Genomic DNA, 13,119 nt, shown 5'->3' with positions numbered 1-13,119 from the left:
TTGCAGATGTGGGTTTGTTGACAATGTTGTCCTCTTCAGAATTTCTGTCTTGATCTTCACTCTTCTCATAATATGAATCTATGGTACGTTTCTTTTTACTCATGGTGTTTCTTTATTCCCTGGCCTTTAAAGAGATTGAGCTCTCCTGCTGGGGAACAGAGGGCACTGACCCAAGCTTCTTGTGTTGGGAGCCTAGGTCTTGGTCACTGGCTTTGCCTGCTGGGGCCTCTTATGCTGGCAATTGGAGGCTGTAGGTTTCTGGCAGCTTACCTTGTGTTGGGCTGGAATCAGCAAGGCTGGAACTTTCAGGCAATTCTAGGTTGCCTGCTTTTCCTTTCCTTTAGCTTTCTTCAGCTCCTTTTAGATGGGTGCTGCAGGATGTTTATCTGCCTGGGGCCCCTTGCAGTGTTGTCTCTCTCGTTTCTGCTAATGCACCGGGAGATTCCTTTGTGGTGGAGTGCGAGGCTCCTGGTGGTTTTCTGAGCTGGTTTCCACTGGTTCCCCCTGCCCTCACTGAGGCACTCAGAGGTCCAGGTGTTGGTATTTGCCTGCTCTACCACCTGGGCTTCAGGATTTCTTCACAGTTGGAGGTTTCAGGGCTCCTACAGCTCACCTGGTGTTAGGTTGGAATCAGCAAGACCTGGGCTTTAGGAAGCCTTTAGGTTGTTTTCTTCACCTCCTTTCAGATGAATGTGGCAGGGTACTTGTCAGCCTGGGGCCCCTTGTAGTTCTGCCTCCCTTATTTTTGCTGAGGTACTGGGAGACCCGTTTGCTGGGCTGCTGCACTGCTGCTCCTCGTCTTTCTTCTAGTTCAGGTGTTCTAGGGATTTTTTTTCTGGGGTGATGTTTTCTGGGTTTTCAGAGGTTGATAGGGGAGAGTGAGAGCGACTACCTTTTCACTCCACCATCTTGGCTCCCGGAAGCCGGCCCACTTACTACTTTTATAACCTTGAGCAAGTCATGTAACCTCTGTGGAGTCTCAGTTTCCTCATCTGAAAATGGGAAGCTGTAATAGGTGGTTTCTGAGGCTCCTCCTAGCTCTAAATCTATTGGATGTTATATTCACTAACAGCTTTGGGGAATCAAGGAAGTCATTCATAGAAAGGGGACCAGTCATTTCTTAACAACTATCACTGCTTAGCAGTGAGAAGAGCTGCCTAGGAAGGTAAAGTGTTGGATTTCCAGTAACTCAAAGTCTTCAATCAGGGGCTAGATCATCAGGGATGTTGTATATAGGAATTATTGATGAGGGCCAGAATGACCTTGAAGGTTGCTTCCTATAAATTCTGTGGTTCCAAACATAAAGAATCTGAAAGGCAGAGATAAGAGATGAGTCCATTCCAGGCCTACAGGGTGTGGGAGGAGGGATGCACTGCTTGAGTACCAAAGGTAGGAAGTGGCCAGTCAATTTGAGGAACAGCAAATAGTCCAGTTTGGCTAGACTATAGAAGGCAGAGAAGGGAATAAAGTGAAATAAGGTTAGAAAAGTGGATTTATGTGAACTAATGCCTCATGAAGTGAGCAGGGCCAAGAAAAAAATATACCCAGTGACTACAATGATGTAAATAAAAGGAAGAACAGCTACAGAACAATCCCCAGTGAATGCTGAAGAAGTGCAAAGAACAGCATGGTCCCAAAGAACCAAGATGAGAAGAGGTGGGAGGCCCACAAGCGTGGAACACTGCATCTATTTCCAGACTTTTTTGATTTGTTGATCAATTTTGCTGATTTTTAAAATCTTCTTTCTCTTTTTCTTTTCTTTAAAAGTGTTCTTTGTTGTATGAAATGACTCTCTAGAAAGGCAAAGAAGAAGGGATACTGGGAGAAATTTAGTGGATGTACAAATAAAATATATCAATAAAAATTTCTTGAAAGAAAGAAAGGGTAGAAGTAGAATGTGGAGGGCCAGGCTAAAGAATTTGTATTTTATCTTAGAGACCAGAGGGACATACATATACAATCACTCTTTCTCTGTCTCTGTCTTTGTCTGTGTCTCTGTGTCTGTGTCTGTGTCTCTGTTTCCCTCTGTCTCTCCTTGAGAACTGGGGCTTTGATTTTTTTATATGTATACATATATACACATACATAAACCTATAGACATATATATATGTATACATACACATATATATCCAAAAACATCAGATCTTATGCCAACGGTATCTAGATCTAGTTATAGATATAGATACCTATAAACACAAGTATATATGTGTATGTGTGTATGTATATATATAAATATGTATATATATCTTTGTATACCCAGTACCTAATACAGAATAGGGTTGGGGTTTTTTTGTTTATTATTTTTAGGCAATTGGGGTTAAGTGACTTGCCCAGGGTCACACAGCTAGTAAGTGTCAAGTGTTTGGTCTGAGGCTGGATTTGAACTCAGGTCCTCCTGACTTCAGGGCCAGTGCCCTATCCACTGTGCCACCTGGCTGCCCCAGTAGGTGCTATTCTTACCCTCCTTTTACAGATGAGGAAACTAAGGTAGACAGCAATTAAGTGACTTGTCTGGGATTAGACACTAGTAAGTATCTGAATCCAGGTTTGAACTCAGGTCTTCCTGACTCTGAGTCATATTTATTCTTTAAACATATTTAAAAACCCTATTCTGGGGGCAGCTAGGTGGTACAGTGGATAGAGCACCAGTCCTGAAGTCAGGAGGACCTGAGTTCAAATCCAGCCTCAGACCAAACACTTGACACTTACTAGCTGTGTGACCCTGGGCAAGTCACTTAACCCCAATTGCCTAAAAATAAAAATAAAAAGAATAGCGCCTGTCCCCCTAGGATTGTTGTATCAAATACAACAATATTTGTGAAGCACTTTGCAAAGCTCAAAGTGCAATATAAATGTGAGATATTATTAGTTCTCAGGAAGATCTATTTTATTTTAGTACTTATGGCTCATAACATACTCTTCTACAGCACATTAAAGTTTATGAAGAACTTTTCTCATAAGGTGGAGAATGTGAGTTTTATCATCTGTATTTTAAAAATGAGGAAGCTGATTTATCTAGGGTCACACAGTGAGTAAACAGAAGAGCTAGACATCAGCCTCGGTTCCTTGGATTCCCAAGTCCCATGCTTCTTACTCTCTCTACTCAGATTTTCCATAGGCCTCCTCACCAGCTGCAGAGATCCTTGTGTTTCTTCCCTCTCCCCCTCCCCATCCCCTCATCACTTCTTCCTTTTCTAGATAGGAGAAAACCAAAGAGGAGGATGACATAGTCCAAAGTGACAAGCTCCCATCTGTAGTCCGCAGGGAATCCCCAGAGACTTGACAACCACACTCTATGGCCAGTGGCATGCCCTGCTCATTGTCCAGAGGCAAGAAGACCACTGAGCTCTCTCTGCATGGAGAAGAGCAATGGTGTAAGCAGAGGCCTACCTTCAACAGAACAACCAAATCCGAGGACCTGCTGTCTGCCACCCTTTCCCACTTAAGCTGGAAAAGATCTCCCTTTAGTCAGCTAGTATCACCACACCAATGAAAAATTCCAGATCAAGGAGGAGGAAATTCACTCACATCTGTTGTACACTTTGAAAATTATTTTCACTTTTGTCTGCCTCCCAAATCACTGCTCATTCATCATCCACTCACAGCCTTAGGTTCGCCAAACTATGCCCCCCTCTGTCTGCCTGGGTAAGACACCTTTCTAGAGACAGGGTACATAAGAAGCAAAACAACGTTTACAATTCTTCAAGTAACGGCTGGAGAGAATGTCTAAATCAAGGGTTCTGTCAGTGAATTTGCTTTAAAAAAAATTAATATCTTTTAATATAATTGGTTTCCTTAGTGATTTTATTTTATGCATCTAAAATGAAATGACATACTGTAGCACTTTGAAAATTTTAAAGCATAATATAAATGCTTATCTTTATCATTATTTAAAAAAATTATTCTGAGAAGCTGCTCATAGACTTCACCAGACTGCCAAAGGGGTCTGTGACACCAAGAAGGTTAACAAAGAATAGAGTGAAGGATAAATAGTGACAGAGACCCAGGCTTTTACACATGAAAACCTATGCTTCTATGGAAAGAATGCTAGATTTTGGGGTCAGAGGACCAGGATTCAAATCCTAGAACTGCTACTTTACAACATTGGCAAATCACTCAACCATGATAGGCCTCAGTTTCCTCATCTGAACAATAAAGGGGTAGGACTAGATGAACTCTGAGTTCCTTTTCAACACCAGATCTAAAATTCTATGGTCCTATGAAATAGGTAAGACAAGTCCTAAATCCCCAAAACCTCATGGATTGCATTATTGATAAATGGCCTGAAATTAGACTAAAAACCACCAATGATGGGTGACTTTTGTATGTCATCATTAATTTCTAATCAAAATATCAAAGGATAATTTCCAAGTCAAGGTACTCAAAAAACTTCTGTGGCTCTCTATTGCCTATAAGATCAAATAAAAACTCTTTGGTATGACTGAACTGCTAGCTGCTTCTACCCTGCCATTTCCTGCCTGAGGGTGCCTGTGATACAATCCCTCTTCATATTTTCTTGTTGCAGTCCAAGGATGTTTATTGCCTCCTGTATGAAGCCTTGTCTTATTCTGCCTGGTCAAAAAAAAAAAAGATCTCTTCCTCCTCCATTTTTCTTAGACCACTTTGCCTCAATCTCCCCTTTGTACCTTCTACCTGATATGTTGTGCACTGGAAGACTTGGGGCAGCCACCATACCACCAGCCAGGGCAATTGTGAGCCAGGACATGGTGGAACACATGGGAGCAGTTTGAGTTAACTTTGTGCCCAAATGGATTGACCAGAAATCCAACTGTGGGCCCTTTGATCAAGGAAGATATAAGGACTGTGTTATGAGGTGAGTAGAGAGCTTCTGAACATCCTTTTGAGCTACTTTTACGTGAGGGTAGTAAAGTAGGCACTTATCTGAACCCCCAGGGTTCACAGCACTGGATGTAGAATCACACTTGGAATATCATATCATCCTTGAGTATATCACCTTTGTCATATCACCCCCTTCTGGAGGGCAGAAACTGAATCATTTTTATACTTGTGTCTACTGGGCTTAGCACAGTACCTCACACATGATGACACACTTTGTTGAATTTGGTCCATTAACTCCAAGTATCTGGACCTAGGGCTTTTGCTTCCTCTGGTTCTAAAGTCAGATACATGAATGGGTCAGAATATTCTCTCTATAGGCTCCCTGCTTCCCTTCTTCTAAGATGGTAGATTTCCATTAGCTGTATTATAGGAAGATCAAGCCTTCATTGATCATAGACTTTGAGGAGAATGGATAGGGAGGAGCAAAATGATGATGGTAATGATAGGGGCTGAACCTGCAATTTTTTTTGTATAGGGAATCTCCAAGTGAGAAAACTCCACAGGTCAGAACCTTCTCTGTCATTTATAGTCTTAGAGGAGTTACCTAGAACATTGAGAAGTTAAGTGATTTGCCCAGGGTCTCAAAGCTGGTATGGGTCATTGGCAAGACTTTAACCCAAGTTTTCCTGATTTCAAGGCCAGCTTTCTCTATGTTATACCATGCTGCCATTCATGAGGTAAATAGTACTAGCATAATGGGGGGGAGAGGTTGAGAACTGACTGGCATGTTGAATTTATAATTCCGAGGACTAAGCTACAAATTCTAGGATGCTGCTCAGTTCTCAAACTCCCTCCCCCCTTACACTATAATAATAGTCAGTAATTTGCAAAGTGCTCTATATACATCATTTCAGTTAATTCTCATGACAACCCTATGAGTTAGGTAGGATTATTATCCCCATTTTACAGATGAGGAAATGGAGGCTTTGAAAGATCAAGTGACTCACAGAACTAGTGGCTGAGGCAGGATTCAGACTTAGGTCTTACTACACCACCTAGCTGCCAAACTAGTATTGCCCTTTATTTTACAGAAGAGGAAATTGAGGCTCAATGAGATTAAGTGACTTGTCCAGGGTCCCACAACCAACATGTGTCAAACTTGAATAGGCGTTTCTGGCTTTGAGGACCAAATCTTTCATGCACCAAGTCTCAAAATATATTAATAATGATAATAAGATTAAATTTATATTGTGCTCTAAGAATTGCAAAGTGCTTTATCATATTACATGTCAACATACAGTGGTGAGACCATTGGTCCAGAATTCAGGAAAGTGGGGGCTAGTTCAACTTTCCTGCTACTACAAGCTACCATTTATGTAGCATTTTAAGGTTTGCAAAATGCTATATATATGTTAGCTACTAACCCTGCGTAACTTTGCTCAAGTCATTTCCCTTCTAGGGGCCATAGTTTCTCCACATAGAAAATGAAGGAACTAGACTGGGTCCCATGCTTTCTAGCTCTAACATTCCAACAGTCTATGTTTGACATTTGGGGCTGTCTCCGCGTGATTCCTCATGAGAAAGGCAAATAGGCACTGGCTGAGTCCCTCAAAGCCAGAGTGGGCAATGTCTCGGTGGCTCTGCACAGGCTCAGTCAGCTCCATAAACTGAGCCTTCAAAGCACAGTATGGTCCCTCCTGGCCCTCACCAGCTTTCCCACAATCTGCTGCCAGACAGACGGGCCTGCAACTGTCAAGCTCACTCGGTGATCAAACACACCACCTGGTTTTTCCCAACCCAAACAAGTCCATCTTCAAGAGAACATGACAGTGTGTATTTAACACTTAATCGCTGTTGTACCAGAAAGGCTGCCAGTGTCAAGGTGCTGAGTTATCGTCAGTGGCCTGGTTTTAATCTGCCTGGTTCCGCTATAGAAGCAAAGGGAAAAAAACACCCTTTCTCTCCTTTTCCTCCTAAAGCAGATCTTTCTGTTATTATTATTATTATTACTATTTCTGCCATGCTTTCTTGAGCATAGTAGGGCAATTCATCTTTATAGTTGAGGAAACTGAGGCTCAAGGAAGTCTTAAGATTTTAGGATCATAGATTTAGGGGCTCATGGGCCCTCAGAAACCATCAAGTCAAACTCTGGTAGAAGCAACTAGGTAATGAAGAGAATGGAGTGCTGGGCCTGGAGTTAGAAAGATTTGAGTTCAAATCTGGCCTCATACACTTTCCAGCTGTGAGACCCTGGGCAAGTCACTTAATGACTGTGCTTCAGTTTCCTCAACTGTAAAATGGGGATGATAGTAGCACCTGCCTTTCAGAGCTGTTGTGAAGATCAAATGAGATATTTGTAAAATGCTTAGCACAGTGCCTGGAACATAGTAGGTATTTAATTAATGCTTGTTTGCTTCTTTCCTCTCTTTTTCAGGTGAGGAAACTGAGGCCCTATGTGGCTAAATAACTCACTTAGCTAATACAGAAAATCAGTGTTAGAGCCGGGATCAGAACTCTGGTGTTCTAATTCCCAGTCCCAGGAGTCCTTCCACCAAACCAAGGTAAAAATCCTTTTGCCAAGTGAAGAATTCCTTTGTTTGTTTGTTTGTTTGTTTTGAAATCTTGGTTTGAGGGTACCAGGTTTCTTTAAAATGGAGCCTATCTGTACATACTGCTTATGTGCAATTATAAACCCCCTGGCGCAACTTGATTAGGTAACTATAAAAATGCTACTGAATTAAAAGCAAAAGCTTTGTCTACTGAAGAGAAATCTTTTTGTGATGAGAGCAAACTGCACGTGTGCTCACAGAGCCTGCCGCTTTCAGACAGGCAGCTTGCTAACGAGACAGACAGATTCGTCTTGGTCCCAATCCCAAGGTCCCACTCAGCCCTGAGAACTGGCCCGGGTCCCCAGCTCCCACTGCGGCCTCACTGCAGGTGAAGGGGCTGGGCCGCAGACCTAGGCCACGCACGCAGTTCTGTCTGCCAGGCCCAGGGAGTCAGCCAGCAGGCGTTGATGGGGTGGGCTGAAATGAGGGGGCAGAAAGAGTTCTTTGTAGGGTGGGGAGGCAGCTGTATCAGGGGCGTCTGAGAGCAACATAAGCAGCTGCCATCTACAAGAGTAAAACTACTCTTTATGGGATTTATTTTTTGTTGGGGAGGGAGGTGGGATGAGAAGTAGTTAAGGAGGACCCCTGACTCCTTTCACACTTGGTCCTGTACATCTATCTGTCTATCTCAGAGTGTGTCTGTCTTGGACTTTGTCTCTCTGTGCCTGTCTGTCTCTCTTCATCTGTTCTACATACTGCCTCTCTTTGTGTTTCTTTGTGTTTGTCTGTCCCACATCTCTGCCTCAAGTTTGGAATAAAGCCAAGTTGAGACAGAGGAAACACACACACACACACACACACACACACACACACACACACACACACACACACACACACACACGTTCTTCCAAAAGCCCTGCTTCTAGAAAGGTTTAGGAAAACAGGCACATCCACCATCCCACACAGAACTGAGCCTATCCCTTACCAGGGGCCAGAAAGTTGACCTGCCCCTGAATGGGAGGCTGGAATGTAGCTTTGGTCCAGAGAAGGGGTTGTGGTTTTAGGGTGATCACCCCCTGGGAATGCTGAGCTTATCGGCTTTAGGAGGTACCCTGAATGCACCAGGGAGGCAGGAAATAAGTAAGACTCAGACAACAACACCCTCTAGCCCCCAAACCCTACCTCCAGGGAACAAAGGGGAGAGTGGAATTCTGAAGGAATTCTTGGACTCCAAGGAAAAGAAAGCAGCCCTTCTCTCCATGCTTCTCTGGACATTGTTTATTTGTTACACTGATACAGTCCCCTTTCTCCCAAAACCTCAAGGCCTAATCTTTAGGCCAAGTTTTCCCACACTGGGCTCTGGGCTCCAAACCAATGTTTCCCAATCTGTAACACACCTGTGAACACACCAGGGAGCATCAGTTGGATGGTTCACCCTGCATTCTGCTGCCCGCCCCTTCAACCATTTATACATACACACCCCCTCCCTCCAAATACATAATTCTTATTTTCAGCTATAAATGCATATTGAAACCATAACTAACAATTTTTGCCTCTGGGACAAGAGGCAGAAAACATACCTTCAGATTGAATTTGTAATTAAGGGGAGAGAGGAAGAGACCCAAGGATGAGGGGTGAGGGTGAAAGCCAGCCAGAGCTGGACTAGGGAGAAGCTCATGGGGTATGGTCCCAAGTGTGTGTGTTCAAGAGCTGGAGCTAGAGTGAATGGGGGGAGGGGACTGTAGGGGGGAATGGGATGGGTGGAAGTACAACCTTTGGTGACTTTATATTTTAACTAATTATCCTTGTTATCTAAGTGCTAAGTTGTTTCTACACTGCTGAAGAACTATACTATCAATATACTTTAAATTTTGGCTCTCTGGGTTATAGCCCTATCACCCTGCCCTAGTTACTGTTCTGACATGTACATTATCTAATAATGTCCTCTGATGTCTCATTGTGGTGTGACTGAAGAAAATGAGTCCTAGTGGGCTTGGACAGCTGGGGGGGAGGGGAGAAGCTCTGGAAGTTCATACCAAGCTGGAAAGTCTTTGAGGATAGATACCTAGTGACAGACTGTAGGTCTGCCATCCAAGGACCAAACCAGCTAAGTTTGGAGGGGCTTATGATCAGAAGAACAGCAGAAAGAAGAGTGATGAAACTTTTAGTCATTGCAATCCATGAAGACTATTTAACAAGGAAGAGAGGGGTTGTGGTCTACCTCAGTGGGGAGACAACCAGTACTGATGAAATAATAGATGCTTAAGGATTGAAGCAAACATGTGTAATGGAGGTCATCCACCAACCTTCCCTGCTCCATACCCCCTCCCCAGAATCTGTCACCCCAACAAGGTGGGGATGGGTCTGAGCTGAGCTCCTTGGTCTACTTCTTGGGACACATGGTCAGTGCTGAAAGATTTTGAAATGACTGAGCATTTTCTTAGTGCCCTTGACAGCAGCTGGGAGAAGGGGCTGACTCAAAGAGGATTGTCCACTGAGCCAGTGTGAGTGGCCACTCAGTAGACCTTTAAAAAAGTGACTGCTCTCCAGTGTTCTCTCTTCCGTTCAATCCAACATACAGGGATTCTGATTAGGCTTCCTCTTGGACTTTACATGGGGGCTGGGGATGAAGACGACCCCTTTTAGCCATGTACATATGCAGATAAATTAATACAAGTGTTTTTTAAACTTTTCAAAGTATTTTCCTGTCTATGACCTTACCTGAGCCATATAACATACATGTGAGCTAGGTAGGACAAGTATTACAATCCTATTTTAGTAGACAAAAAAACTGAAACAGAGATCAGAAGTGATCAGCCCTAAATCACAGCATATTGGGGATAAATCTAGAACTAGAACCCCAGTTCCCTGTCCTTAAGCCTAGAATGCAACATAAATAATTCTGCTGGGTGTTTTGACCACTGAGAGACAACCATGAGCCTGATTTCTATTTAATTGTGAGTAATCACAAACCTTACAACACTGTATAAATGTCAACTATTATTTTTATTCAGGAATTGCTATTTTTAAGAAAAGAAAAAAGACTCTTAGGGGGATTTTCATTATAAATCCATGAGGTAGGCACATTAAAAGTTACTAGTCCCACTGTGTGGAGAAAGACACTGAGGCTAAGAGAATAGATGAGACTTTTGGATGACTCATAACATCATGAAAAGTACCCAAATCAGAACAAGAACCTGGTTTTCCTGATTCCAAGACTGGTACATAAAAACTCATTCTTGTGATCTAGCCAGTGCGGAGCCTCCAGCTCTGTCCTCTCCTGGCACCATTTGTGTATACTTGGAGGAGAGTGGGGACAAGATTGTGGATCTGTTGGGATTCAAATGGGGATCCCCCAAAGGAGTGAACCTGTAACCTCTTGTCCTTTCCTCACTCCATTTAAGGAGCTGTTTCCTCAAAGGGCAAGAGGGACCAGCTTGAGAGTAAATCATTACCCAGCTGCTTAGCGGCCTGTTATTAGACCCAGCACATACAAAGTCAGTCTGGCTCAGGAGGGAATTTCCAGCCCTTTTTTAAAAAGAGAAGTCATTTGGAGTAAAACGTGGTGTGGGTTTCTGGTGTGAGGCCACATACAGCTTTAGAAATGTCCTACTCTTTCCCATTTCTATAATGTTTTCTGCTCTTAAAAAAAGTATTTGCAGCCACTAATCTCCTTGATCCTCATAATACTTCTGTGGGGTAATCAGGCAGTCAATCAACAAGCATTTATTAAGTGCTTTTTATTAAGTCCCAGGCATTGTGCTAAGTGCTGGGGATACAAAGAAAGGCAAAGCCAAACAAATTCCAAACAAACAAAAGCATAGTCCCTGCTCTCAACAAGCTCACGTTATATATGCAAATCCTGATATACATACAAGACATATAGAGGGTAAGTGGGAAAGATCTCAGAAAGGAAGGCATTAGCAGCATAGGGGACCAGGAAAGGCCCTTGAGGAAGCGGGGATTTCAGCCGCATCTTGAAAGAAGCCAGGGCAGCCAGAAGAAGAGGAGGGGATGGATATTATACCTATCTGAGAGTTGACCAAATGTGACCTAAAGAGATTAAGTACTGATGTTATCTGAATACAGACTGAAGCATACTATTTTTCGCTTTTTTCTTTCTTTTTCTTTCTTTCTCTTTCTATTTTTTGTTCAAGTCTTCTTGTACAGAATGACTAGCAATGGAAATGTTTTATACATTTGGACTTGTATAACCTATATCAGATTGCCTACCATATCTGGGAGGGAGGGATAAAATTTGGAACTCAAAACTTTTTTAAAAAGGTAAAATTTGTTTGAACATGTAATTGGGGGAAAATAAAATATTATTAAAACAAGAGATTAAGTACTTTGTTCAAGGTCACTCATTAAGGGGGTATTACAGGATCATAGATGTAAAACTGGAAGGGACCTTAGAGACCATCAAGACCAACCTTCTCATTTTACAGATGAGGAAACCGAGGCCCAGAGAGGTGCAGTGGTTTTCCAGAGGTCAAACAGCTAGCTCACAATGTAGACAGGGGGTCCTCTGATTCAAAATGCAGTGCTTTTTCTACTATACCACAGCCCTGGTCTCCTGACTCAGTTACAGCTTTCTTTCCACTCTGCTGTCTGGCCTTGGGTCTGAACCTTAGGGTGAAATCTTTCTTCCTGTAGGCTTCATGGTAGTAAGGAGATTCCTGAGCTTTCCTTTGCCCCACCTCCTCCATTCTCTTTCTACCACCAAGGGCTCCCAATCTCCCAGGATAGAGGCTCAGAGACAGGGTCATTTCCAGACAAATTGCGATCTTTTCCCTGTTCTCTCCATTCCAGGGCCATCACAACATGTCCCAGCCCCATAACTAGTCGCTGCCATGACAATCACTGCCCATTGAAACAGACCTTTATCCATCCTATCCCAGGTTCTTGGTGTCTTCTACAGAAACAGAGAAACTAATCTGTGCCCACCAGACCATCAAATAGTGTCAGCTATGTACATGATGTCTGCAAGGGGTTAACTGTATAGTGAAAGAAAGATGGGGAACATTCGGTACATACCAGGTGCCCAGCAGCTTTCACCAGCTGGTTAGTGGAAAAGGGGAAGGCCTCATTGCTCAGGTCTGTCTCAAGTACCTCCTGAAGGACTGCCCGGCTGTAAGGAACAAAACTCCAGTTTTAATGTGTATAGCGATGACATAATCAAGGAATGTTAGGATTGGAAAGGACCTTAGGATACAGGATGTTAGAACTGGACAGGACTTCGGGATAGAAAACAGTCAGTCAATAAATATTTATCAAGTACCTACTATGTGCCAGGCATTGTGCTGAGGGCTGTGCTAATATAAAGTATTGGAGCTAGATAGGACCTATGGAAGGAACCTTAGAATATAGAACATCAGACCTAGAAGAACATTAGAGATCAGCTACTTTAACTTTTTTGTCTCATAGATGGCCAAAGGTCAAATTAAGGGGAGAACCAGAAGTAGAACCCAAACTTAGTTTTCCTAATTTCTAGTCCAATTCTTCTTCCACTAAGCCAACAGTAGTCTTCATATTTGTTCTTGAGTTTCTAGAATTTATTTATTCTTACTGCCACCTAAATATGTGTTCCTCTTCAAAGACTTGTTCATCTGATTACAAATTTTATAGCAAAGGACTGTATAACACACCTTAGGAGCTGTACCCAGCTCCTTGGAATTTTCAAATCTATGTATTACCCCGGATGTTAAGATGGAAGGATCTTTAGATCTTATCTAGTTTAACTTTCCTCACTTTTAAAAGGAGAAAACTG

General features: G+C 42.8%; 1 protein-coding gene across 4 annotated transcripts in view; it reads right to left on the bottom strand.

The window, feature by feature from the left end:
- SARDH (sarcosine dehydrogenase) overlaps nucleotides 1-13,119 on the bottom strand; it is a 145,215-nt gene that overhangs the window by 45,551 nt on the left and 86,545 nt on the right. For all 4 annotated transcript variants that reach the window (XM_020981941.2, XM_020981945.2, XM_020981946.2 and 1 more), the window contains one exon: nucleotides 12,387-12,480. In XM_020981941.2, the coding sequence (XP_020837600.1) occupies nucleotides 12,387-12,480 (94 nt within the window). The remainder of the gene's footprint in view (nucleotides 1-12,386; nucleotides 12,481-13,119) is intronic.

This window comes from Phascolarctos cinereus, unplaced genomic scaffold, assembly GCF_003287225.1.
Source record: "Phascolarctos cinereus isolate Bilbo 61053 unplaced genomic scaffold, phaCin_HiC Scaffold_2;HRSCAF=192, whole genome shotgun sequence".
NCBI lineage: Eukaryota > Metazoa > Chordata > Mammalia > Diprotodontia > Phascolarctidae > Phascolarctos > Phascolarctos cinereus.
Note: the sequence above shows the minus strand (reverse complement) of the source record. Positions and strands in the feature narration are given on the sequence as shown.